The sequence below is a fragment of the Thunnus maccoyii genome, chromosome 14, assembly GCF_910596095.1.
Source record: "Thunnus maccoyii chromosome 14, fThuMac1.1, whole genome shotgun sequence".
In the NCBI taxonomy this organism is placed as follows: Eukaryota; Metazoa; Chordata; class Actinopteri; order Scombriformes; family Scombridae; genus Thunnus; species Thunnus maccoyii.
The window spans coordinates 23,753,772-23,778,410 of record NC_056546.1 but is presented as its reverse complement, the minus strand read 5'-3'; the positions used below and the strand labels follow the sequence as shown (position 1 = coordinate 23,778,410).

At 40.0% G+C, this 24,639-nt stretch overlaps 1 protein-coding gene across 2 annotated transcripts; it reads left to right on the top strand.

Annotated features, from left to right (window-relative positions):
• Window positions 1–1,466: 1,466 nt before the first annotated feature.
• On the top strand, window positions 1,467–24,639 carry ret (ret proto-oncogene receptor tyrosine kinase). Of its 2 annotated transcripts, XM_042432398.1 has the most exons (20): window positions 1,467–1,749; window positions 15,670–15,915; window positions 16,169–16,459; window positions 16,568–16,806; window positions 16,925–17,120; window positions 17,215–17,414; window positions 18,390–18,672; window positions 18,866–18,997; window positions 19,483–19,593; window positions 19,694–19,807; window positions 19,947–20,191; window positions 20,280–20,427; window positions 20,543–20,650; window positions 20,734–20,948; window positions 21,028–21,150; window positions 21,241–21,311; window positions 21,555–21,692; window positions 21,855–21,954; window positions 22,628–22,775; window positions 23,661–24,639. In XM_042432398.1, the coding sequence occupies exons 1-20, from the start codon at window positions 1,677–1,679 to the stop codon at window positions 23,816–23,818; spliced, it is 3,339 nt and encodes a 1,112-aa protein (XP_042288332.1). In that variant the 5' UTR covers window positions 1,467–1,676; the 3' UTR covers window positions 23,819–24,639. The 2 variants fall into 2 exon arrangements, with proteins under 2 accessions (XP_042288332.1, XP_042288333.1); XM_042432399.1 differs by having other exon boundaries at window positions 22,628–23,753.

Genomic DNA, 24,639 nt, shown 5'->3' with positions numbered 1-24,639 from the left:
CTCTAAACTTGGTGTCATTCTAGTGCTTTCAAAAAATGTTTTTAAGAAACCATTGTGGTTTGACATACCATGTCTACACCACCACATTTCCTTGTCCTTATTGATTATTTTTGAGCATATGTCTCAGGATACCTATAGTCTGTCATATGGAAACTTTATCCCAGATACAATGTTCTCATGCAGACTGTTCAGCATCTTATATCACATAATGATCCCCATTATCTCCCTTGATAGAGCAAACAGGAATACATTTATCTTCCTATACAGTGTAAGTGAAAACCTTAATACAGTATCTGCTGAAACAGTAACAGATAATTTATTATAAACATACAAACACCCATTTCAGACATTAAGATAAGATGATATTTTGAGTAAATTGACAACTGTAAGACCAATTCTTGTAAGATTTTAGGCAATAACTTTGTGTTGTGCTTTTTTGAGTTTCTTTCAGTAATTTCACCTTTTCACTAAAGGACACAATTATTTTGATGATGATACAAATGAGATAAATTGATAAAACTGAAAAGGAGAGGTGAAAATATAAGAACAGTGGTGGTAATATGTTTTTCCCCACCCAGTGAAAGTTACCGGAGCTCCTGAGAAGCCCTGCCATCCCCCTCTGCAGCCCAGTGAGCTCCAGTGTTTTTTTGCTACATGCAGAGACATTGATTGGAGAGCGATTGCTGTGTGAGTGACTGGTGTCCTGCCCCGAGGCTGCAGCAATGCATCACTCCACACTATCCAGTCACACAGAGATCCCACACTTTAACACAGCCTTCAGCCTCCGACACACTCTCCTGAGCGGGAAGAGGCACAGCTGACAGTACAGATGGTCTTTTACAGTAGTTTGCTGGTTTCGTTCTGGCATTTATGAGCAGATAGACACACTGTTGTCAGTTGTGAATTGTTATTAATCCAAATGGTGTTTTGGGGGTGCAGCTCAGCAGTAAAATGGCTCATCATTCAGCTAAAAACCCACTGCTATACCTCCCAGGAGTTCATTTGATGCTGTTCCACATGCACACTTGTTCTAAAATAACACTTTAAAAAAAGTTTAAATCCACTGGTGTGAATAAATTCATGTCACTGATGCTAGATATGAGAAAATGCATAAATACAATTATTACAAGCCAGTTATAATAAAGCAGTGATTAGAATAAACACACCTGATACCCCTTTTTTTTTTAAAAAAAAAAAAAAAAAAAAAAAAGAAGAAGAAAAAAACTGCGCCTGCACCTTTAAAATGAACCATTACACGTTTAATGATAATTGTTAATAATTTTTCCCCCGCAGAGTGTTAATGAGATGACTGACCTGCTGTTAAATTATGCTCTTAAATTTCCTGTAGATGCTGTGCTGCCTGCTGCTGCGGAAGCAGCGGGGCAGCGAGTAGTGAAGCAGTGACCCCCCTCCACCCACCGCCTCCCTCCCCCCTCCCCCTCCTCCCCCTCCGGCCAGCCAGCCAACCAGTCAGCCCATCAGCAGCCACTGGAGCCGCGCACAGCAGCCTGTCTATGGGACACTGAGGACTTCATCTGGCCGCCCGCAGGACACGCACTGGTTTACTCACCGCCTGCATTTCATTTATCGCTTTGATTTTTGACATTTTTTTTCGTTCAAGGGAACTTTTTTGAATCGCGCTTGCATTCAGAAACTTTCACTTATGGTTCGCGAATATGGGGTCAAGTTGTGGTTTCTCTCGGGGAAACATCACGGTGCTGCTGCTGCTGCTGGTGCTGCTGCTGGAAGGTAAGCTTCATCATCAGCTTTACTGTTACACTCAGTGGAAAGGTTGAGTTTTAAAGCTTTGTCGCACGTTTTCGAATGTTTTGTGGCTTGAAAAAGAAGGGATAACCTATTTATATAAAATTTTAAAAAGGAGTCTAGTGTGTTAAATCAGATGAGAAATTTATAATTAGTGTTTTCTTTGCATCTCTAATGCTCTCTTCTGTTTGATATATTATCTGTCAATCTGAGCGCATCAGTTATTATTTAGCACCTTCTTCCTCTCCTTGTCAATCAGAAATAATTTATTATGTGAGTAGCACAGCACAGTAGGAAATAAAATATGTTTGGTTTGGGATGCACTTTAAATTCATAAAATTTATGATTCTCTGTAAAACTGCGATCACGGGGGGAAAAAGATGAAGACAGGAGAAAATGAAGAGAAACGCAGAGAGGAAAGATTTCCGCGCTGCTTCAAACAGAGCCAATGACCTGAAGTCTAGATGGCAACTGTTAAAAACGCACTTTGTCTGCTAATGTTAAAGCTAAATTGCAACATTTTGGAGGCAGAAAAGTGTACAAGAAGTGTCCCGAAATGGCACGAACACAATGCGAGCACTGTTTGAGGCTGCAGAAAGTGATACTTGCATTGTGTGCTGGTTGTTATGCGTGGTATGGCACATTGGAACCTAGAGTCAAATGAATACAGCCATATATCATAATATTATAATCCCATTCACAATCCCACAGCCCAACTGTACCAACACTGTCCTCCCATGCAGTCTATATTTAAAGTGTCTCTCATAGCTCAGGAGTGTGCAAATCTCAGTGTGCAGCAAGCATGTCAGATGTGACGCTTGGACAAATATAGGCCATTGTGTGGAATTCCTGAATTTGTTATGGGACTTTAAAGTGGTCTTAACAGAGGCTCCTATCAATGCTTTCATTGGGGGCGTAGAGTGTAAAAGTATCATCACAGTCTTCAAGTGGAATTCAGATGTGAAGAAGGAGTGAATTTTCATGTGAAGGGGTCAGTGCTATTTCATGTCTGCAAAAGTGGAGTTACCAATGAACTACAGGCCGACGTAATCGCCCAAGGGAGCTGTTTCCTGCAGTGTTGTTAAAATGATTAATGAAAATTTTAAGGTGCTACAGCTGTATGTAATGTCCTCTGATTATTTTTCATCGTGACAGCAGCTTTGTGCAGTTTTCAGCGCACAAGAGCTTAGTGATGTAGATTCACATAATACAGTATATGATGCTCAGTCGTATCCCACACTGAGCTCTGCTTTGCTCTACATGTATTGTCAGTGAAGCAGGCATTTCTCCTGATATTTATAGATGTGCACAGTTGGTCTAGTTCGATTTCGAATGTCAAGGACGTGATGGTAATTAAATGGGTGCTGAAATCTACACCCTACGTAAATGCGGGCGTCCCTCACCTGCCTGTTTGTTGCAACAAAAGACCTACACTTGTTCAGAGAGGAGAAGAAGCGAGCCGCAGGCAGGTGTGCAGCAGCTGCTCCTATCTCTGGGCAAACACTGGCTGTTTGTTTTCTTTAGGAAAATATCACCTGTTATACAAGTGCACACACCGTTTAGATTACAGCTTGGACATTAAACTGCCCTCAAAGTGACACATCAGATTGATTTTACTGCATATGTTCAAGTTGATGATTTTTTCGGAGGATGCTCTAACTGCTGACATCATTAACAACATAGCCATTTCCAGAATCTGTTGGTGAAAAACATCACAAAATAGCCTTATATGCCAACGATATCTTATTCTTTATAACTAAGCCAAAGACATCTATACCAACTGTTTTGGAGTTAATAAATCAATTTGGTGAATTTTCAGGGTATAAGATTATTTTTTTAAAGTCTGAAGTCATTCCTTTAGGCAATCCTTATCACCTCATCCCATCTCCATTTAAATGGTCACCCAAAGGTTTTACTTACCTGGGGATTTCGATCACTCCATCAATAGAAGAGATGTGCAAGGCCAATTTTGAGCCTCTTCTAAAAACATATTAGTGACGACTTAGACAGATAGATATCTCTTCCACTGTGTATGTTGGGTAGGATCGCCTTATTTAAAATGAATATCCTACCGAGACCTCTTTATCATATTTAAATGGTCCCTACCCTGCTTAATAATTAAAAGGGTAAACGGCTGGTTCATTTGGAACAGAAGGAAACCATGATTAAAAATGGCTAAGTTACAGATGTCTGTGGAGAAGGGAGGTGTAGCTGTCCCAAATGTTACACTCTATCAGTTGGCTGCACAGCTTCGTTACATAGCTGAGTGGATTAATAATGACCTAGAATCAGCATGGCTATCTGGAATCATTTAACACAGGTAACATATAATCAGGTTTTTTATTTACCCTAGACTTAAGGAGAATCAGGAGTGTTGTGGATAATAACATTATAATTCGAACAAATCTGTAAGCCTGGCAAGCAATAAGAAAGTTAGAGAGTCATTCAAAAACACTGTCCTCTCTGGCTCCCATACAATGTAACATTGATTTTGCTCCAGCCTGTTCAGATGGAGGATTTAACATCTGGAGAGATAGAGGAATTTTAACTTTATTTGATAAAGGAGTGATTTGAACAAATCCAACAGAAATATGGTCTCCCCAGAATCACTTCTTCAAATATTTACAAATTTGGAGCTCTATTCAGAATCAAAACAGTTATCTCTTTGACTTGTTGAGGACTGATGCTATTCTGTCTGTTCTGGTCCTTGCGTGTTCTTTTAATGAAGCGATAGGAGAAGACATTGTTAGGCTCAAAATCAGCTTTATTCAAATACCAGTAGAATATGCAATATTACAGAGCTCTGGGTCTGACTATAGTCTCCCTGACAAGCAACAGAGTGTCTGTCAGTTCACGAAGTCTGACACACTATCTCTCCCTGACCCAGTTTTTTTTTAATAATACATAGATCAAGAAATGTGCAACCAGGGTGTTGTTGTCTTCTCATTGGTTGACAGCGTCCTGCCTCTCCTTTTCGTGGTATCTGACTCCCTACCTTCAGCCACGCCTCTGGGTGATCTGAAACTTCAAACATCAAACATCCTGCTTTGCACAACCTATGGATCAACATCACCTGTCTCTTACAGTGCACAGCTTAAGACCTTGAGGCTATATGTGGCATTGTTTTTCACAGTTGAATGGTCGCATCCCACTCTCACGCTTCCTGTTTTGTTAGCTGAAAGCAGAAGTTGAGGTTAAACTCACCTATTACTAAATCCTAGGAATATGTGAATTTGTAAGTTTCTCTCACCCAGTATAAAAAATGAATGTAATATCTAAAACACCTCTATTAAAAATAAGCTTATAAAATCTCTTTGCTAAAAAGCAAATCAAGGACTTTATTTGTTGCAATTATGTTTTAGCAAAAGCATCAATCATGACAAGAAAATATCCTTCAGACTGTCAGACTTCACAGATTGAACATTTACTCCTTAGCAGAGGCAAGACATCAGCTCTCAGTCAGGGGTATGCTGAAATTAACCTTACTAATAACATGACTTCAGAATATTTACGACACATGTGGAGCAATGACTTCAATCTCATAATAGATGAAACAACATGGGTGGAAATATGGCAATTTGTGAAAGAAATCTCCATATGTAATAGAACCAGAAAGACACAGTTTAGGATATTGCATCATTTACAGTTTACCCCCCAGTTTAGACACAGGATGAATCCAAGAGTGACAGAAATGTGCTCAAAATGTCAAGTGGAGGTTGGAAGTTATAGGCACTGTATGCAGTCATGTATCCATACTGAGGAGTACTGGGGTAAAATTGTTGGTAAACTTAACTTGTTTTTTAATGTCCACCTTGACACTGAACCTCAGGTTTACTCCTCAGTTTAACTAGTCCTCATATTAAAGTCAGATCCTTCTTTAAATATGCTGGTAAAAGACTAACAAATATTGTATTTAAGGACCAGTGTTTGATTTGTCCGTTCTGGGCTACTGTAGAAACATGGCAGTGCAACATGGCAGGCTCCAAGGAAGAGGACCCGCTCCCTATGTAGATATAAAGGGCTCATTCTAAAGTAATTAAAACACAATATTTCTTAGTTTCATGGGATTGTACAGTAATAAAAACATACTTATGAATATTATATTCAATTTCTGCCAGTATGTTCCACTAAATCTTACACAGTGGTCCCTTAAAGGGAATCATAGATTGCATTACTGAAAATTGGCAAAGTGACATTTTTGGGTCATAAGGTGGGATATTTCTTTGTTGAATGATTTTTATTTATTTATTTTTGTGTTTTGATTGCTGAGTTTTCTTAAAAATCTCAAATATATTTAATTTACTTATTTTATTTATTCATTTTGGCCTTTTTTCTCTCCATGGGCCAGATGCATAAAACTCTGTGTAGATTCATGACTAAAACTGTGAGGACGCACAAAGCCAGGAATTTGCATCCAGATTCTTTTCATCAGATTTATAAAGCTGTGGGTACACATGCTTCTGTTTTATAAATCTCAGTCTTTGAGGAACTGGGCGCACGTGCACGAGCCTCATTTCCACTCCCACAATTATCCATAAATGGACACGCCCTTAAACAGCCATTTTCATATCAGATCGCTGCTCCACCGGTCTGTACACCTGTCCATGAAACAAACGCGAGAGAAGTGCCGTATCACTGAATGTGTTGCACCGATGAGGCTCTCCAACAGCAGAACAGCTGTCATTACGCGCGACCATTACGCACGGCTGTGCGGCTCTTTATACTGTCCATATCATTAATTCATCACATGGACTGTAAACCATCGTCGGTAGTGATATCTCACAATGTAATCAATGATCAGTATGTAGCGCTTTACAAGGTGACACAACTAAGGATAAAGTAAAAAGAATATTAACATCAAAATAAAATGTGGACTCCTGTGTAAATTAAAAGAATGATAAAATTAATCACACAAAGATAATTAATCAATGTTACGTTTATAAATGTGCCTTTGATTAGCATTTTACAAATCTCCGTGTGAGCGCAAAAAAATAAATCACACAATCAGTGCACCTGGATATCAACCTAAACAATGTTTTACTATTTCATGCCCACCTCATCACATCAGCCTCAGATCACTTTAGAAAAACATGTGTGCGCCTGGTCTGAAGAATTCGTCAGGTGCGCACATTCTGTGTTTATAAATACCAGTTCATTTGCGGGAAATGGCGTATGCATGTTTTTTGTGCGTTCGCATCGTTTATGCATCTGGCCCCAGATGTTCAGTTGTTGCATCACTGTTGATTGTAATGGATGAGTGTTTCCTTATACATATACATACATAGATGCTATGACATTTTCCACAACATGTTTATGTGATTGTGTATATTAAATTCTATGTATGTCATGTGTCAGATGTGTAGTTCTTGTGGCCACTGTGTATAGTTGGATATGTGTTTGTGTTTAAAAGCATAATAAAAATATTGTTTAATATTGTTTAATAAAAATTATTTAATAGCCATTTCCTGCAATACACTTCTTTAGAAGTTATCAAACTTACCATATTATTATATAAATTCATCCATGCTAATTTTTAAGTAATTAAATTATGCTCTGATGTATAACCTCTGATATGAACCACATGAAGCATAATATGCATTCATCACCATCCAAATGTTTTCATTGTTAGACGCTAATGAATGGTGCAGTTTGTTTAGAATGTAAAAAAAACAAATAACGCAATAGTAAGTGGGGTAATTCACATTGTAACTGCTCCAGGTTACAGGTTACTGATTAGTTTACTGTTTCTTGCTGAAGTAATCAAACAAAGGAAATTGGCAATCAGTGCTCACTATAGGAGTGATCAGCATTTTTAAATGTGGCTAGCAGCAACGTGACGTCATCCTGCACTTAGAGGTAAAGTAGAAGAAGGAAGACAGTTCGAGACATAAATCAGAGTGAATTGGAGGCTGGAATGCTTCTTTGCCTCCTAAGTTAACGATTGAGGAGTATGGATGTAAAATGTTTTTTAGCAAGCATTTGGGAAAAGATCCAAGGCACTGAAATCTTTTGGTCAGTCATGGCTTTGTCAGGATTTGAATTTTTGATGTGAGAGGGAAGCTTTTGGTCATTTGTATGCATCTGGAGAGCTTGCTGAAACAACTTTTGATTTATTTGACTTTTTAAATGGAGGCTGCCTAATGACTCGACTAGTTAAAAGAACTGATGAAGGCCTTCAGTGTTGGTTTGCAGCTTTGCAGAGATAAACAAAATATTTAACGTTCAAACTTAATGGTACCTTTTGGGATTAAACTGCTTGACAAACCTGATGAAAGCCTTTATCAAAAATTAACCAAATCCTTTTAACAGACACTCATGTGTAATCCATCACTTCCACGAGAAGAGCCACAGATGTTTTCACATAAAAGCATTGACCCGTTTATCTAACGCTGCGACCTTGCTACTGTATTTGTAACCCTGCTTTGCCCTCTGACCTTTGAAACCTTAACCAGGTGGTAATCTCCAGTGATGACTCTTCTGTCCTAGAGGAAGCCATGTTTGCAGTCTCTTTAGCTGTTCCTGCTTCTCCTCGCATTAGAGCGATCATTTTCATCAGCATCTTTTGCTTTTGAGAGGGACCAGACCAATAAATCTCATTTGATACATGCTGCTATTTGATTTAGCTCCTTATTACATTATATGATTTAGTGAAGCTTCTGTCTTGTGTTGCCTATGGAAGCATTATAAATCTTGTCAATTTTCCACTATTGCTGTCACTACGTCTCTTTTAGTATAATTGGAAAACATCATGACGCAAGTTATTTGCTCAAGAGTTTGTCTTTTATATTATATTACGTAAACAGCATTACATCTCTTTGTTTCTTAGGGAGAAAAAAATATTGATCTATAGCTGTAAATCAAAGTTGTTACTAATTATAATCTGCCTTTCTATGGTTCTGATTTTATTTTGCATTTTTGGTTATTTTTTCAAGTGTATTGCTTTTTAAACAGGCCTCACCATGTGATCTAAAACCACAGAATCGTCTTCCCACGTCAACCATCTGGCCTTAGCTTCCCTCCACCCAACTCACCCCAACTTTCCTGGCCCCTGAATGGATAATAAGCTACAACTGCTACAACTCAGAAAAAATGCCAAGACAAAAAAAAGGAAAAGACAGTCAAAGCTTTGAACATTTTCTTAAGGAAAATCAAAAGAAGTAAAAGGCACAAGTACAGACACACACCATAGAACTACTGTAAACACGATGCTGGCACCTCTTGGGACCATCAGTAAAACTGTGCATCATCTTTTTCCAAGTTTTATCTGAATCAGAGCCGTAATACAGCAGTTTCAGCCTTTCAAAGTTTGACAGTTTGACCTTCAATTATAGCTCCTTCTGTTGCCAAATGTTGCTTTATATAAACAACAACAAATTGGCAAATATGTACCAACCTGTAAAGTTTTTGACCAAACAGCACCAAAGTTTTTTTTAAATGTCATATCTGATTGAGGGACACCGCCCTGTTCATTATTACTGCTGTTGCTGAAAGTCTTAGTGCCAACCTCTAATTGTGTTGCCGCTGCTGCTGCATGGATGCTGCTCATACCTGTCAAAGCTCTCTGCTTGATCCTCTAGTCAGTTCAGGGTCACACTTCTTCCTCATGCATGGTTAGAATCTAATTTGCTATGGTGAAAGGACAAGGAGACATTGATTGAAATTTTGGCCTCGAGGCATTTAGTCCTCTCGTTTCACATGGGTCTTGACAAGTTATTTTCCAGTTGCCTAGCGGTGCACGCTGTGTTCGACCCATCATTTACTGCAATGAACAAAACAAAGAGCTCATTTGAATCCACATGGTGCGTGTGACACTGCAGATGTGGTTGTGAGTGAACTTAGTATTTTGCAGTTTAAAAGTTTGAAGTGTACCTTATCATGAATAACTAATTTGTAAAGTAATTACTGTTAACAAACCAGACCGAAAATTAATACCTAATTTCCCATGAAGACAATGTTCCCCCTCATCCGCCATTCCCACCCTGGCATCACTCTGTGTCCATTTGTTTGATCCCTCACTTAACTGAAGTGGGTAAACATGCTGGAAATTATTTTTCCACCAGCCTTTCACTGCTTCCTCCACCTGCCAGTGCCAGAAACTCGGCGCCCTCTATCCTCTGCCATAAAGCAGCATCCCTCCCTTTGTTCCATAATGTAATCCATCAGATCCACTGTGAAACCTGATGCTGTGACACACAACGTAACAAGCAGTGCAGAGACTAGTAGCACAAGAAGTTACAGCTCATCTCACAAGTTCTGTTTTTTGTTTAGATATGTCAGAATTAATGTAAAGATTTAATGATGGTAAAATGCTACACATACTGAAGCACTGTTTAAGTGCAAACTGGAAAAAGAGTCCCACAATTCTATTTAATTTATTGGAATTATTTTTCATGTTTGTTTTATTAGCACGACAGACCTCTTGATACAATGACAGTAATATTTAATATGCAGTTTGTGTCAGGTAACCTATACATAGACATGTCTGCTCTTAGCCATGCTAGTAGCATGGAAATGTCAAAGTCATTTGGTGAGTCCACCACTTTGGTCCAAACTAAAATATCTCACCAACTATTGCCATGAAATTTTGTACCAACGTTCATGGTCCCCAGAGGTTGAATCCTGATGATTTTGTGATGAGGTCAACACTTTAATTTGTCCAATACTTTATGACCAAATACCTGCAAAACTAATGAAGTTCCCATCAGCATAAACTGTAATTTGTGATTTTTAGCAAATGTTAGCATGCTAACATGCTAAACTAAGATGGTGGACATTGTAAACATTATACCTGCTACATACAAGTATATAAGCATTGTCTTTGTGAATACTGTCAGCATGCTGCATTTCATACAAAGTACCGCTGTGTCTAATTACATCCTCACAGAGCTGTAAGCATGGCTGTAGGCTCTTTAGTCTTGTTAAACTGTGGAGGGTCTGTTTCTCTTGATAATGGTTGTAGAGATGTGTTCTTTATTTGGTTGCTGTGAGGGGTAATATAAAAGTAAGAAGTAAAGAAGGGGAACACTGGTCAGTATCTAGTAAGCTGAAACCTTCATTTATGTAAACTACAAATCACAGTATTGTATCTTGCTGCAGGCTCTAATGTCTCCTGCCTGCTTCTGTGAGTGAATCTGATGGCTTTTTACTACTGCTCTGATGAGGATAGAGATGTTTTATCAAAGCAGTCTAATGACTCTTGCGTCAAACTCAGTCTGGAGCTATATGATGTACCACATGTTCAATTTTTGATGCCACTGTCATTCCCACAGGAATTCTTAAACTGAATTTGTACTTGAACGAAACCCCTGAGGAGATGTTATATTAGATTTCTTGATGACTGATGAACATGGTTCATTGGATCTCAGCTCTTGTATTCTCTGAGGGCTAATTGGATTACATTATAGGGTAATTGATTATTGTGTTACGGTATGCACCACAGTAAACTGAGTAAACTACCTGGAGCCTGACTACATCCTCCAAACTGAGTCACACAACGATCAGATAACGCACTACTCTGATGAAAAGTTTGATGACTGTCATCGTGACAGGAAATGACTTTCTTCCCTTATTACACCTCATTGTTTTGAGATTGAAAGCATCACAGTCAAGGCTATATTAAATCTAGCTCCCACATCCCGTGTGATACTGTATGACCAAGCATTTGTGCATACTGGCACTGGAAACCAAGAGGGAGAGATTTCAAAACATTATGATCAATAATAGCTTTCATAAGTGGAATTATGGCTCAATGTGCAGCTTTTTAGTTAATTGAATCCTTGAAGAGAATGATTCCCATAACTGTTACATCTTTGAGAGCAGAGTAATCATGATAGGTTTCAGAGTGATGATGATATTTATTGTATTTATATCACCATGATATAACTGGGTGAAATGTGCCTTAATGCTGCTGGCTGCAGCTACTTTGTAATAGATGATGGGTTATTTGGAAGTGTGGATATTGATGGACCAAATTGTTGTGTTGGCTGTGAAATTAAACCCATACATTAGATGTAATACTTCTGCAGCTGTGCACGTAGACAGCAGCAACATCTACAAGAGTGGGTCCTTATTATGTGCAACAGAGATGATTGTACACATGCAGCCATCGGCCTTTCTCCCAGTCTGTCTCATCAGTGGAAAACAATCAGCATCACTGTTGATTAGTACGGTTATTGATTGGTCTGCTGCCAGATACACAGCCTTTCCAATGGGTCGTTACCAGGGGCAGATGCAGCGCACGTTGACCTTGGGAGACAGAGGGCATTGGATGGGCTAAGCCCTTGCTGCAGGAGCTCCAGTCTGCGAACAAGATTAGCGAGGGAATGAATCATACAGCAGATACAACAACCACTTTTCCTGATCTGCCATCCTGTTGACAAGGATGTTCAGTGAGGACGTCTGGGTGGGAGATGTGGATTTGTTTAATAAAGACTTACACAGAGGTAGATTAGTAAGCCAGTGGGTTATTCCAGCACATGAGCTCATAGCTGGTAAATCTATCAGCCGAAGCACGCATTGAGCTAATTGAGTTCCTGTCTTTGTCTGGGACAACGGAGAGGGCGTCCCACCCTATCAGTTCAGACCAGTCCGAGACACACTGTGGTTTGTGGCTGGCTGAGCCCACGGTTTCAGATTTTTAGATGAGCGTCTGTCCTTTTTGTCCTTCCACATTTAAAATATGAGGCACAGGCCATAATTAACTCATGGAAACTGCACTCATCAAGGACAACCAGGAAGAGGATAGCTTGTTCTATTATTGTGGGTTTTTCTTCACTTGTTTCAGTATTGTTCAATGTCACTATCCACTCAGCAGTAAATGATATCTATTGTAAACATGGATTGCTACAAGAGTCCTCCTGTTCAAACATTGCCTTTGTTTGCAAAATTACTTACTCATGCTTTTGAAGAAATGACACTGTATGTGGCAGCCTAGCACCAGTTTTATAGATGTTTGAGGGTTGTAAAAAGTCTGCTTATGATGATAATGTTTGCACACATTGAGTTATGTTAGGTCATAGCTGTTCCAAACAACAGCTTATTGTTCATCTACATGTCAAAGTCTCAAAAGAGGATTTCCGCAGCAGTCCCGATACAGAGAAGTGAAATTAAACAAGCAGTGCATCCTATAATGTTTTCCAGTCATTATCCCTGCATGGTCAGGAGAGGTGAAACATCATTACTATATCTATTTCTGCCATTCTTGTGCATCATTTAGGGAAGGTAATGAGTCATGCTTTTGGAAATGGTCATCATGGCATCACAGACCAAAGATGCCATTTGCTCAGAGAGGCCTGCTTGATCCATTCAATTAATTAGTTTTGATATAAACTGCTTGCTTTCTGTTGGCTTCAGTCCTGGAAAGAAATTGAATTTTGAATGATATAAACGAATTGTGTTGCATGGGGTTCAGCCATTGTGGCTTCAAGCCAAGGTTAGCATTCATAAATGCATTCAGCTCCCACTGGTTAACACGTTGGACCCTCTAGTTTTATTTGTAGAGCTGCTGTCATCTGGTCTGTTTGATTCATGACGGTGTCATGTGTAAGATTTCTGTAGATAAAAAACATTTTCATTTATCAATCTTAGGGATGAGGAAAAGAAATGGATTTTTCTAGCTTGCTAAAAAATATATATGAACCCAGGATGTTTAGCATTTTGTTAAATTAGAACATCAGTTTAACAATATATTATGATAATGATTAAGCTGCAGTTTTCCACTCTGACACGTTCGGGACTCACACAGAAAGATAATGGCTCCCTCTAATGGCCATAATAGGTATAAATGGAGACCTACGCTAAGATTAGATGAATGCCTTTCACTCTATTTCCTATATTTTCTCTCATAAAACCATCATTACCTCCAGCAAATTCTGTATATGCTGTGTATTTGTTGCTGAGCATCACATTTAAACACATCATTTAATAGGTTCTATACCATGTTGTATTACTTCAATGAGTAATAAGTCCCACCATCCATATTGGACCATTTTGTTTTCCATCATGACTTGTTCAGTAGGTTTAAAAGTGAGGGAGACAAACTTCACAAATAATGACAGTATTTATCCACTCAAAAAAAAACAAAAAAAAAAACAAAAAAAGATTTAACCACTCCTTGCACTTTTAGTCAAACTGAAGAGGAAACTTTAGATCTTTTTTTCATGGTCCCAAATTCTGACATCCACAGCTGGATCTCTGAAGTTTGGTAATGTTGTAAAATTCACTCTGAATGACATACTGTATCCAGCCCAGGCAGAAACTAACATTTCCATTTAACTAACCTCATTTTAATCATTGCTAAATACCACATCCATTGCTCCATGGAAGGATGCATGCCTCTCAATCTGTTTTCTTGTATGAATTTTCAAAACCAAAAAGTCTGAACTACCTCAGAAATAATATTTAAGGAAACATAAAATTGATTAATGACCAATACCAGTTGCTGCTTTTTTGAAAGTGTCCACTCGACGACTACAACATTTAAAAATGTAAATGAGAATTATTATAATATTTTTATGTCTTTTAAAACCTTTCCAGTCACTCTTTTGCCTCTATGTTGTTTTTCTGAGTATAGATTACCAGTGAGCAGTTTTTCTTTCAGCAACACAATCACAAAACCATTTTTGGTGGCATCTGACAGATCTAAACACCTAAATGTGCTCCAAACAAGGATAGTTAGATAACGTCTTTATTGTGCCGCAGGAAATTTGTTATCATAGCCTGTATGTACTCCACACAGAAACATATAGATAGCCACACTGCAAACATATTGATATACATAAACACATAAAATTCATTCCCCTGCCTGTATCCCTACACATATACTGTACATGTATCTGCACACACACCCCTAGATGATTCATACGACACAAACTGAAGAGAAAAGAAACAATTTATCTGCTCTATCACAAAGCTGAGACAAATAGGGTCTCAATCAGGAAACATTTTTCAAGCATGAACATGAATGTGTCTGATTTCTCTGCGATAGATTTAGGAAATCGATAATCATCCCCAAGATCTAAACAGTCATGAAACTGACTCCCATCATCCCAGCAGGCTTAACAAACAAGTGGCCCGCTGTTTGTTTTTGTCTCAGGAACACGTTTAATAAAAAGCACGGCAGCCTCCCTGAGTGTATCTCCATCCTTCAGGAAGGAAGGCCACATTTTATCCATCAGTTCAGCCTCCTGTCATCCAAGCCCCGCAAAATTAAATCAATGTCTGAAACCAGAGCCGAGGCCTCAACTGCACCAACAGAAATAGAAAATCTAGTTTTGCTGTCTGCTAATGACATTAGTGCGCTCCCTAAATGGTCGCCTACCGTCGTCAAAGAGGAACATAACAGGGATATAATTACAGGAGGAACACTCACATCGCCATTTTCCTGTAAAACACACAGCCTGCTTTAGCTCTTTATGGATTTCCCAACACACACACACCCTCTGGCAGGTAATGATTAATTTCTCTTCCATATCATGTTATCCCCTGTAATTAAACTTCTCAAGGTGAACACAAGGAGAATCGGAAACCACATATTATTGACCACATGAGAAATTCATTAAAAGAGCTGCATAAGTGTCATTTGAGCCCTCCTTTCAATTTCCGCTAACAGGAGAGATGAAAGATCAGATAAGGGGGGAAAAAATGAACCTGTCATATTCAATGTATGTGTTAATTTTCATTCAGTGTCCAGACAGCTTTGTTAGTGGGGATTGTTGCCACAGTTAAATATCCTGAAAGAGATGTCTGATAACTGCTGTTACCCTCCTCTGTAATAAGACGGGGTGTCAGCAGTAGTGCCAGGCCTTGTTTTTCAGTTATTACAGTAACATAACCAGATTCCCCTGTCATTCACCTGGCTGCCTGCTTTTAAACATCTGGTGATTTCATGTCTTCTTCTTTCTGCAGGAGCTACAGCGCTGTACTTCCCTCAGAAGGAATACATTGAGACGGTTTATGTTGGCCAGCTGGCAGGGACGCCGATCCTCCAGGTCCATGCCTTGCAGGACAGTGACTCTGAGCAGCCACATTTCTACCTGTGCGGGAAGAGCTCTCTCAGACGACAGTCCTTCAGCTCCTGGTTTAACCTGGACGTCAACACTGGGATACTGTCTTTGAACAAAACCTTGGAAGAGAGTGACTTTGCCTTGCTAAGTGAGTTGGATATAAGCCTTTTAATGATAATATATGGTCCAGTTTTAGTGATACGATGCCAGGTATCCTCTACACACGAGAGTAAATTAGTTTCTTGACGTTTACGCTCTTTGCATACTAATAATGCTTTGGCTCCGTGTTCAGGTTTCTGCCTTCAGGCTGATAATGTACGAGCAAAAAAAGCTCAGTCATCAAGAGCACTGCCTGAGATTAAAATGCCTCTTGTTTCTGTTTTTGCTGTGTGTCTCATCAGATCAAAAGTCATGGTCTGTGAAGAAGTTGTTCCTGCATGCCACGGTGTTACCTAACTTCACCAAAGAGTCCCTGTGCGTCAACGGAAAGCCTCGAATCATCTTGGACTTTGTCAACGCCACAATGCCACAGTGTGCTCAGACAGACATGAAGGAACTGTGCTTCCCTCACAGAGACACTGCCAACCCCCACATCATAGAGAACAGGTTCCCCGGGGCCTTGCGGCAACTCCGACGTCTCACCAGACTCAACATCTGCCCCAACTACACCATCTCTTACAACGTGGAATCAGGTTAGAGACATTAAATCACACCTATACCACTTCTTACACAGTATATTCCATATGTTTTATGGCTTTAGACACATACACACCTGCTTTTGCATTTTCTCTCGGCTGCAGATACCCCAGCACCATTCGCTGTAAATGAGAACACCACAGAGCTGGTGGTGACAGCTCCTTTAGACCGAGAAGAAAGCGAATGTTACAGGCTCCTGTTGGTTTGCACAGTTCGGACAGACACGGTCATCACCAAGGTGGAAACTTCACTGGATGTTTATGTCGACGATGAGGATGATAATGCACCGTATGTGAACGGAACAGACACAGCAGATATTGTCATCAGCTTCAATCGGACAAAGGTGAGATGACTGTGTCCAAAGTTTTGACTGGTACTGTCTATATACAAATGTTGTTATACACATTTATAGACTCGTGTATGTAAGGATTCAAATTGCTCTCTGTCCTGTCTTTCTCCAGGGTGGCTCCTTTGGCACCTTGTTCGTCTTTGACAGGGATTCAACCCCCATCTATTCCATAGACCAGAGTCACAATAAGTATGTGGGGACCTTACTCAACAGTGATCCATGGACAAAGGAAACATTTGACATAAAAGGCACCTTCAGTGAAAAGAAAGCTGCTTATGGAAGCATTCGAGAGACCGTCCATGACTACCGTAAGTGATCTATTCTAGTGGCTACTGAAACATATCCGTTTTTATGAAAACATTACTGTTAAGAAACATTTTCATATTTTTCCCTGGACTTTAGAGCTCGTCCTCAAGAGGAACTTGTATGTGAATGAGAATCGCACCCTGCAGCTGGACTACTTAGTCAATGACACCACCTACCCTGGGCTAGAAGGAACAGTGTTGCTGCACTTCAATGTCACCATCTTACCGGTCCACATCCGCTTCACCAACATCACGCACATGTTCACACTGACACGCAGAGCTTCTGTTTATGCACAGGTATTCATGACTATAAATCATACAAATTCATAATACCCTGTTTTTTAACCTCCTAGCCACACTTTGGCAGTGAGTATAAATGTAAAATACTACTACCAGAATAATGGAAAAATAATCTCAACTCAAGGCCCACTGACTAACTTTTTTCCTGAGCTTCCAACCTTCATAGAGCCAATAGAGTTTGCTCAGCACTTGAGCACTTTGAGGACTTTTCATCATCGTCACATCAAAATGGAAATTTTAAACACTTACAGTTCAATGACAATTTAACAATTTTAATCTGCTGATGAAGACCATGTGATATGGTCAGAAGCTCCAGAACAAGCAAGTCAGTGTCCCATGAGTTGAGCTTGTTTTTTCTAATGTTGTATCCAAAGGTCAAGAATCAACAGCCAAACTAGCAGAATAATGTTTCTCATTGAAGTACACTCATAGCAATATATCACATGACTAAGCAATGAAAATAACTTGACAACATAATTTCCCAATAATTTATCAAATGAAATGAATAATAATTTGTGTTTGGGCCTTTCAGTACACAGAGTAACCTACATCAAAGGCCTCTTGACCTGTAGGCATCACATCAACATGCTCAACAGGTTTCAACAGGTTAATTAACAGGCAATTCTAACTTACTAAAACCAATCCTAATACACAATTTTAAAAGACGCTAAAGGTCAACAGAGGGTGAAAATGGATCCCTATCTGATGCAGCAGTGACTTCCTGCTGTCATAAAAGCAAAAGATGTCTTACAGGGTTAATGCTATAGACAATAGAGGAGCTGTAACCATTTTAATTGGTAAAAAAACAGGATTCACTCTTGAACATACTGAAAGACTGCCACCTGCTGGCTCAGCACCTGAAATTCACTAATCAGTAACTCTAAGATACCATAAAAGTGTTTTCTTTATGTAATCTTTTGACTTAAGTTACCTTCTGTCATTCAAATGTTCAATTTTCAATCCCTCTCTCAGGTTGGTAGAGTCTGTGTGGAAAACTGCCTGCAGTTCGATGGCTTCAGGGTCACATACCGGCTTGAGGTGCCAGATAAGAACGTGTCTGCTGACGTGCAGTCCTGCTATGCAGCCATAAGCATCACTCAGGCCCCCGATGAGATGTGGGGGCTGCTCTATGTGAATGACTCAGAGGCGCTGCGCAGACCTGAGTGCAAGGACCTGAAGTACCTCGTTGTAGCCCAGGAGGAGCACACGCAACTTGAGGCCAGCACTCAGATCCACATCATACTAGATGGTGACGGTGAGATGCCTGCAATTACACTGTAACAGTCATAATAGTAAACCAGTGCAGTAGTAAGCCAGTGCAGGTTTGCACAGATGTATTCCTACATAATTCAACAGGCACACATCTGCTGACTCTTCTCAACAGTTTTCCCCTCTCCCAGATGCCTTTTGATAAATTGGTTATGTGTTTTTGGCACTGTTGCACACAGTAACCAAGGGCAGTCAGGAGAGCCAGCAGTTCCTGTCCTGTGCAGAATACAGACGGCGACTAGACTGTGAGTCTGTCCGAGGCCTGGGGGCGACAACAGGGAGATGCCAGTGGAGGCAAGGCACTGAGAAAGGTGCGTTTCTATTGTTAAACACACAGAAATTCAAAACTGTGCACCATATAACATTTTAACATCAATGAATGTTTTTTATTTAAATGATGAGACTGTAGTTTAATTGAACTAGAAACAAATGAGAACCTCACAGGGAACATATTTTCCTCAGTGGCATTGGCACAAATAAAAGGACTAGATCCAACATGTGTATCCTTTTCAGTAATGTCCTTTTTGCAACAGGAGGCAACAAGAGTCATGAAAATGTGGTCTTAATTTTGATAAAACACAAGCTCTAACAACGCCATATAGTGGCTGAAGTTAGCCACTACATCGATTGTTGTTCAAACTGCTACATGCTACGTTTAATTCCAACATCAAGATAAGCTAACAAAACAGTGACAGTAAAACGTATGTTGTTTAGTTGTTAATCTGTGTGCATGTTGTTTGTCATCTGCTTCTGTTTTCCCACCTACAATTTTCTCTCCCTTGTGCTTATATCCCAGGAATATCTGAAAATTACTCGACCTGCTCCCCTGACCTGGGGACCTGTCCAGATAGCTTTTGTGATGCAGTTGAGAGCAAAGATATGTCAATATGCCCCCAAGACTGCACAAGTAAGAAATAAATGCATTGCTTGATGGGTTTCTGCAAATATTTAAAGATGGAAAAATGACTGTTGCATTCACTATGTTCACATTTTGTCTGTCTCTGAAGAGGAAACTGTAATCGGAGGTCATGAACGAGGCCTGAGGAACGGCATCCAGGCTGGCTATGGAACCTGCTACTGCTACGCTGAGAAATGCTTCTGTGAGAAGGAAGATGATGAAGGTGAGTCATCACAAAACTCTGTAATAAACTGAAATGCTGCCTTCATGAGGTCCCACTTCAAGAATGAACCACAGATGGATTGCTGCTCTCTTGAAAAAATGACACTATTGTGCGACATCCTCTACTCTGTCCCCTCCAGAGGTGATATGTGATGATGTGTGTAAGACCATCATCGCCACGGCTCTGCTCCTCTCCTTCATCGTCTCCATCCTCCTGTCCTCCTACTTCATCCACCGGTACCACAAGAACTCACCCAAGCCCCCAATAGCCTCCGCTGAGATGACTTTCCGCCGTCCAGCTCAGGCTTATCCCATCAGCTTCCCTGCTAACAATGTACGCAGAGGCTCGCAGGAATCCATCGAGACCGACACCTTCAAAATACCTGTAAGCTGCTCCTGTGACAGACTTTTTTTCAACAGTATTTTGTTGGAAAAGTTGAGAAGTCAGTAATGACATTATGCTGTTTCAACAGGAGGATCCAAAGTGGGAATTTCCTCGTAAAAACCTGGTGCTTGGCAAGACTTTAGGAGAAGGAGAGTTTGGGAAAGTTGTCAAGGCGACGGCATTCAGGCTGAAAGGAAAAGCTGGTTACACCACTGTGGCTGTGAAAATGCTTAAAGGTAAGACGAGCCAAACAAAGAGCAGACAAGCTGGGAAGTAATGGTGATAAATGAGGAGTGACTATCTGAGATGAATGGTTTCATCATTTCAATCCCCTCTTTTCCTCCATAACAGAAAACGCCTCGCACAGTGAGCTGCGTGACCTGCTGTCAGAATTCACTTTACTGAAGCAAGTCAACCATCCGCATGTCATAAAGATGTATGGAGCGTGCAGCCAGGACGGTAAGACCTCAAGTCTTCCTGCAATCCTCTCTCAGGGCATGTGTGTTGCACACGGAGTCTAAGCTCTGTGTTTCTCTGAATAGGTCCATTGTATCTGATCGTGGAATATGCCAAGTATGGTTCACTCCGCAACTTCCTGCGTGAGAGCCGGAAAGTTGGCCCGAGCTACATGGGAAGGGACGCCAACCGAAACTCCAGCTACTTGGAGAACCCAGATGACAGGGCGCTCACCATGGGTGACCTGATTTCCTTTGCTTGGCAAATATCGAGAGGCATGCAATACTTGGCCGAAATGAAGGTATGCATCTTTTCAAATCACAGTATTTATTACAGTTTGTGAAGAAAAGGCATTTAAATTGAGTATTTTGGTCCAACAGCTTGTTCACAGGGACCTCGCAGCACGAAATGTCCTTGTAGCTGAAGGACGAAAGATGAAGATCTCGGACTTTGGCCTTTCCAGAGACGTGTATGAAGAGGACTCTTATGTTAAGAGGAGCAAGGTGAAGAGAAAAGAAAATTACTCATTATGATGTGTTGTATACAAGCTTTCAAATTGAAATTTAACAACAAGGTGTCTCACTGTTTTCAAGGGCCGTATACCTGTAAAATGGATGGCAATAGAGTCCTTGTTTGATCACATTTACACAACTCAAAGTGACGTGTGAGTACAGTCATCATTTAAAGGGAATAGTGTGACATTCTGGGAAATATGCTTCATTGTTTTGTTACTGAGAAATTAGATTGATACCACAAGAGGTATCAATCTTCTCTTCATCTAATTCTTGGCAAGAAAGCAAATAAGTGTATTTCCCAAAATGTTAAACTGTTCTCTTAAGCAATTACACAGATTATTCCATTCACTGTTTATTAAATTGATCTTATGATCTCTTGTGTTTTCTTCCAGCTGGTCCTTTGGTGTGCTGTTGTGGGAGATAGTGACACTGGGAGGTAATCCATACCCAGGCATTGCTCCTGAACGCCTCTTTAACCTCCTGAAGACCGGCTACAGGATGGAGAGACCAGAGAACTGCACGGAGGAAATGTGAGCTCTGCTCTGTGTTACTTTACAGCATCTCCTCATTTCTACTGAGTGCCATAACTCGCCTCCACCACATTTAGACAGCCAGTCATGGAAAATGACTCTGCCGGGAGAATTAAATGATACTTACTTCAGCCACTGTAAAACAAATTTTTCCTTCTGCAGGTATAACCTCATGCTACGATGTTGGAAACAAGAATCAGACAAGAGACCGACATTTTCAGACATCAGCAAAGAACTGGAAAAGATGATGGTGAAAAGTCGGGTATGGTGAAGCTATTCAATACATTATACCACGTGATTCATATTCTTACACAGGAAAGAAGTGAGGGGAAGCAATTAAGATTCAGGATGTTGAAAAACAGTAAATAAATATATATGAAAAGACATAAAATAGAGTAACAAAATATAAAGAGCATAGAAAGTCTGACAGATCTGACAGTCAGAAGTCAGAAGTTTGAGATTTTTGCTCTCCACTTTTCTTGGATTTGCAGTTGGCCCAAAATTGAGCACTGTATCATTTTTTCTGGACAACATGTACTGTTGTTGGCTTGCTGTTTAGAGCTACACACACACTGCTTAAACTTTATAATCAGTTTCTCCTCCCAAACCCTTTAGATACCATAATTAGTGTCTAAAGAGCAATCCTAAAATGTGGCCTTACACAGTATAATCACAGAGCATACCAGTCAGGCTGTTGAAGTGAGGCTATATATAGAGCCTGTAAGGACAAGGGGAATGCAGACATCCCAAAATACAGCAGGCTAGTTTTATCAGAAAGAGGTAGCAGGCAGGTCACTGGATGTAAGTCAATAAGTAAAGACACAAATTTCTCACTGCATGTGTCTGACCTTTAGCATGAGCACACTTGACCTTAGCGTGCCTCGACTCCTCTCCTCCGTAATCAGCCTAATCACATCTTCATCTGCTCTTGACAGGATTACCTGGACCTGGCGGCGTCCACACCGGCCGACGCCCTGCTGTACGACGACGCCCTCTCTGAAGAGGACACACCACTAGTGGACTGTAATAACGCCCCTCTCCCTCGAACCCTCCCCTCCACATGGATTGAAAACAAGCTCTATGGTAGAATTTCCCATGCATTTACTAGATTTTAGAAACAGGACACACAAGCTCTCTTTTTTGGCAAGTTGTGATTGGCTTTCCGTAGTCAAGTGTGTGTGACTGTGATCTAGGCATGCCTTTCGCTGATTAATGCTGACATATCTCCCATTTCATCGTAAATGAGAGGCTCAGTGACAAAAAAAGATCTTGTGTCTTGCATTTTTTGTTTTTATTTGGACCTGCTTCTAATGTACATGAATGCTGACCAAAAATGCTACATTTGTAAATACTGAATATACCCTTCATCCTAATTTATACGGCTCAAACTCATGCTTCATTTTATTTGTACATAGTTAATTTTTCATTCCATCACATTTCCATGTCGTCACTTCATTATATTTGTTTGCATTGAGGGAAACAGTGTGTGACATTTGAAACAGGTCCTCGCTGAATCAATCACTCATTGTGGTTTGAATTCCAGATTGTCTTAAATTTCCTGACTTTCTAATGTATATAAGCTATTAATCTATACTGATTCCACAGTGCTGAACAGAGTAACAGTAAGGCTTTTGAATCCAACTCTTGGATGGCGTTGGTTAAAAGTAAAGAACATATCAGACTCTGATTTTTTGTCATTCTGCATTTTTGAGCAAATACAGCAAGGCAGCCATAGGTCAAATACACTGGCATGGGCAACATTATAGCCTTGATACATTACAAAAAAACAATAAATGATAACATGTATGATCTCTCACTTATAAACAAAGCCATAACTTTACACTTCAATGGGTCAAAACGGGTCTTTCTTCAGAGGTAGGCACTACAGAGTTTGATTTAAGAGCCTTACTGTCTGCACGCTGTTTGTCTTTCACTGAGTGCAGAAAAATGATATGTTCTCATTTTTAGGCATGTCATACCCGAACTGGCCTGAGAAGAGCCCGGTACCGCTCAACAGACATGATGCCACTAATCCAGTCTTTACAAGATATGCCAATGATAGTGTTTATGCAAACTGGATGGCTTTGCCTTCACCCGCTAAAGCTGTGGACAAGCTTGATAGCTAAAGACAAACCAACACTGTAGAAAAGATGACTAATTGGTAGATGTGTATATTTCTATGAGACTGTACATATACAATCTGATGCTAAAGTTGGTTCCCTTTTATTTCTGTTGCACGGGTATTCAGCTTTTAAAACTGGGGTCTTTCTGCTACAAAACCGGCTGGATCAACATAGACCAGGCTTCATTCAGCTCTTCAGTATGTTAATTATTACCTCACGGTCATGTTGACCAAGTTGTATCACTGCATGACTATTGTACCAGATTGTATGTCAGTGTCAATGTCTTTTAAGTGCCTGTGCCGCTTCTACAATAGCCTCCAATTATTAATGTGCGACTGTGAAGATCGTGTTCCAGCCCAGGAATTAAAGGGGACGTCTTTACCATCGTCTGTTGTAGACAGCTGGGATTAAGGGGACAAAAAGGAAATATGCTGAACTTGTTCTGAAAATGTAAAGTTTCTACTGTAGAGGATTGTGCTCCTCACAATGTCAAAGACCCATTTTGTGTTTCTCCCACAAGATGTTTCAAAACTGTTCTTACCAAAGAAAAGTAACGCAGACATGTTGAGTGAACGGTGTTCTTGCTTTTGTTCTTGTTTTGTTTTTTTTTTACATGAAAAATATCAACTAGTGAGTGCTATTCCAGTATAAGGACATGAGACCTGATGTAGATTGTGACCATGTCCCGTGTCAGACTACAGTTCACTTTTTCATTCACTGTAATGGCAATCTTTGTGGGAAAAATGTATGATTATGTAAACTAATGAGTGTTATCATTGTTATGTTGTTATTTGATTATGTTCCAATTAATAATAAACGGTAAA